General features: G+C 43.1%; 1 protein-coding gene across 1 annotated transcript; it reads left to right on the top strand.

Moving 5' to 3' along the window:
* Positions 1 to 875: 875 nt before the first annotated feature.
* On the top strand, positions 876 to 1,618 carry LOC121880087 (leucine-rich repeat extensin-like protein 3). The gene is made up of 2 exons (XM_042387144.1): positions 876 to 1,054; positions 1,213 to 1,618. Exons 1-2 carry the CDS (start codon positions 876 to 878, stop codon positions 1,616 to 1,618), a joined length of 585 nt encoding a protein of 194 aa, XP_042243078.1.
* The last annotated feature ends 2,636 nt before the right edge of the window (positions 1,619 to 4,254 follow it).

The raw sequence follows: 4,254 nt of genomic DNA, 5'->3' as shown, positions 1-4,254 counted from the left end.
GTGGTGGTGTGGGGTGGATGATGGTGGTGCTTGTGGTGGCGGCGGCTGCGGAGTTACAGTCAGCTTATATTCTGGGCTACTGCTGTACACTGGTGGCCTGAAGTTATATATGTGTGTGTGTGTGTAGTGGGGTGAGGAGCAGAAGAGCACCTGGAGGTAGACACACAGGTGATTAGTGTCCTGTAAATATTTATTGTGTTATATTACATGTTTGTGTACCTGTATGCCTTTTGTTTATTATGACGCTAACGTGTTCAGGTGTCCGGCGTGCGGTGCGTATGTCTGTTTTTCCATCGTTTGCTCATCCATCCATTCGTTCATAAAGAGTAACAGACACTTTGTATTTGAAGTATTTGGTATATTTGTAAGGTGTAGCGGCAGTGATGGTGTGAAGCCTTTTATTTAATGTTTTATAAGTTTGCTCAAGTAAGGAACCTGTATACCTTAACAATATAGTACTGTTGGTTATCATCAGTATGTCTCTGTGGTGTCCTCGGTCCTTCTGGGAGTCATAGCCGTGTAAGCCGAAATGAATCTAAATTATTTCCCTCAAGTGTTTTTTGTAAACTCAAACGCGTGAAAGTCCGGTACAGGTTCGTTGTGCAGAGGGTCAAGTACAGTACATCAGCTGTAATGAGGAAGACGAGACGTGTTTTTATTACCAGAGAAAACTGTGTATACTATTTACTTACCAAAAAACTCAAGCTCGAGTATAAACCAACAACGTCAAGATAAGCTATGAATTAATATCTCGTGGCGTACCTTTGGGCAAATCATTTGTGTTAGTTGAAAAAAAAAAAACACATTGCCAAGTTTTCAAAATACATGAGAGATACCAGAGGCCCACCGTCAGGAAAAAATTGAGTAAAGACGAGATGAACCCGGCCTGGGTAACTCGCCTTGCCATAAAAGTGGAGAACACAATGCAGCCCCCAATCACTGTGCCGGCGGGGAAGCTTCATAAAATTTCCCCCAATTGCTCCTCCTCATGTTGTAGAGTCAGTGTATATGTAGACATCAACAACCTGAAGAGGGAGGATTACCAGTCACACGGGTGAGTAAAGATGCAGTAAGTAAGGAAGTTGTTAGTGGCATCAGGGTAGTTTCACACATGTGCTGGGCGGCTTGTAACACAGTACTCCTTCACTCATTGTTTTGACAGTCCTTTACACCTGTGCTTTGGTCTTCATCATCCAAACTATTACCTTGAAGACCCTCACTTACACCACAGTCTACTCCTCTACTTGCACCACAGTCTACTCCTCCACCTGCACCACAGTCTACTCCTCCACCTGCACCACAGTCTACTCCTCCACCTGCACCACAATCAACTCCTCCACCTGCACCACAATCAACTCCTCCACCTGCACCACAGTCTACTCCTCCACCTGCACCACAATCAACTCCTCCACCTGCACCACAGTCTACTCCTCCACCTGCACCACAATCCTCCCTCCACTGCACTCCACCTGCACCACAATCCAACTCCTCCACCTGCACCACAGTCTACTCCTCCACCTGCACACAACAACTCACCTGCACTCCTCCACCTGCACCACAGTCTACTCCTCCACCTGCACCACAGTCTACTCCTCCACCTGTTAAAATATGCACATGACTTACTTCATCCCCCTCTCCTTTTCTTCCTTCCCCCCCCCCCTTCTCCTGGCCTCCACAAGACCCCACGGCCACCAGTCACTGTGCCAGGATTTTCAAAGCTTCGTGGATGATTTTTTTCCCTGTGTTTAGTCGGCCTGGTGCCCGTCCTTCCTATTATTATTGTTATTATTATTATTATTATTATTATTATTATTATTATTATTATTATTATTATTATTATTATTATTATTATGATTATGTTTATTATTGTGATTATGATTATTATTATTATTGCTGTGTGATCTCGTAATTAGATAGTGTCATGGTCAGATGCATTATTTTATCACACACGCACTGTACTGTAGATATATTATAAACTAAGTTAGATGAGAATATTTATTATTCATCTGTGGAATCCGATACATAGGGTGTTCAGTTCGATCTGTCTGTCTGTCTGCCCACGGCCAAACTCTAGAATGAAAACGGCAACAATATCCACACTTGGCATACAAGGTGATGACCTCTGGAAGTGACGTGTGCAGAGCCAAGAGGTCAAGGTCGTGGAACAATGATGAGGGGTGAAGTTTATATATATATATATATATATATATATATATATATATATATATATATATATATATATATATATATATATATATATATATATATATATATATATATATATATAATCGATCAAAGGAATTCAAGTGAATAAATTATCACATAATAATTTATCAATGAATATATATGTAATATATCACCAGTCGTATATATTAAATCACACATTTATAAATTTATGGTGTATTAATATATCAAAGTAAGTGATTTATTACACATTACAACTTGTCGCTCTGTATAGAAGAGTAGAGGGCGCTTGTGTGGACGATTTTTACACGAGATCAGCCAGGTGAATTACTGGCCCGTAAATATTTAGTTTGACGTGTTTACTGGCTGGGATATTGAATGTTAGCAGCTGCACCTATTGACAAAACCTTGTTAGCATAATGTGATAAATAACAACCCAAGAAAATTGTAATAATGTGATTGAAAGTGCTGTAAGGAGAACATCTATTATTGTTAATGTTGTTGATAGCTCCCCATCACACACTAGCCCCACCTCACACACTGACCCCACCTCACACCCTAACCCCACTTCACACACTAACCCCACCTCACACCCTAACCCCACCTCACACCCTAACCCCACCTCACACCTTAACCCCACCTCACACCCCACCTAACCCCACCTCACCTTAACCCCACCTCACACCCTAATAACCCACCTCACACACCCTAACCCCTCACCTAACCCCACACACCCTAACCCCACCTCACACCCTAGCCCCACCTCACACCTTAACCCCACCTCACACCTAACCCCACCTCACACCCTAACCCCACCTCACACCCTAACCCCACCTCACACCCTAACCTCACCTCACAACCTAACCCCACCTCACACACTAACCCCACCTCACACACTAACCCCACCTCACACACTAGCCCCACGGAATGAGTCACTTGAGGACTATACGTGAGAGGTGAGACGTGGTGAGGTGTTCTTGCCTGCGGTGAGTGTGTGTCAGGCAGGTGAGGAGGCCAGGTGTATCATTATGAGGGGTGACTCAGGTTCCCTCACACTTGTGCACTTAATGGAAAGTTAACACACACACACACACACACACACACACACACATACACATATTTGTGTCACTTATGTTACTTGTATATTATTTGTAATTCGTAACCCATTCCCCAAATATGTAACTGTATATTTTCAGCACACACACACACACACACACACACACACACACACACACACACACTCATTTACTGTTGTGTAAATTATAAGTGCCTTGTTAAATGGGTTCTTTTATGGTGCTCCTGTCCCACCTGTCATACACGACATCACCTGTCACTATACAACACCAGCACCACCTGTCACTATATACAACACACCAGCACCACTTGGGTCACTATACACCACATCACCTGTCACTATATACAACACACCAGCACCACCTATCACTATATACAACACACCAGCTCCACCTGTCACTATACACAACACACCACATCACCTGTCACTATACACCACATCACCTGTCACTATATACAACATACCAGCACCACCTATCACTATATACAACACACCAGCACCACCTGTCACTATACACAACACACCACATCACCTGTCACTATACACCACATCATCTGTCACTATACAACACACCAGCACCACCTGTTGTTGTTTTTGTTGTTGTTGTTGTTGTTGTTGTTGTTGTTGTTTTTGTTATTGTTTTTGTTGTTGTCGTCACTGTGGTCATTGGCCTCGAGGTACTGGTTAATATAGTCAGCTCAGAGCTTGTTCAGTTGTGCCTAATATGGTAACACCTTTGAACACCTATCACCTGCACTGTTTGCTCATTAGTGTTATTACAACTCTCTCTCTCTCTGTCTCTCTGTAAGTGAGTGATAGAGGGGCATAAGTTCCCTCTCACGGCCAGAGTCACTACACAAAACAGAGGTTATCAGAATGTTAATGAGCATATAACTAGAGGAACACCACCAGACCTTTAATGCTCCACCACCCTTCACCACTCACCATCACCACCATATTACCACCACTCACCCCTACCACCACCACTCACCATC

Source organism: Homarus americanus, unplaced genomic scaffold (genome assembly GCF_018991925.1).
Source record: "Homarus americanus isolate GMGI-L3 unplaced genomic scaffold, GMGI_Hamer_2.0 scaffold30108, whole genome shotgun sequence".
NCBI lineage: Eukaryota > Metazoa > Arthropoda > Malacostraca > Decapoda > Nephropidae > Homarus > Homarus americanus.
This window is presented reverse-complemented; position numbering and strand designations above follow the sequence as displayed.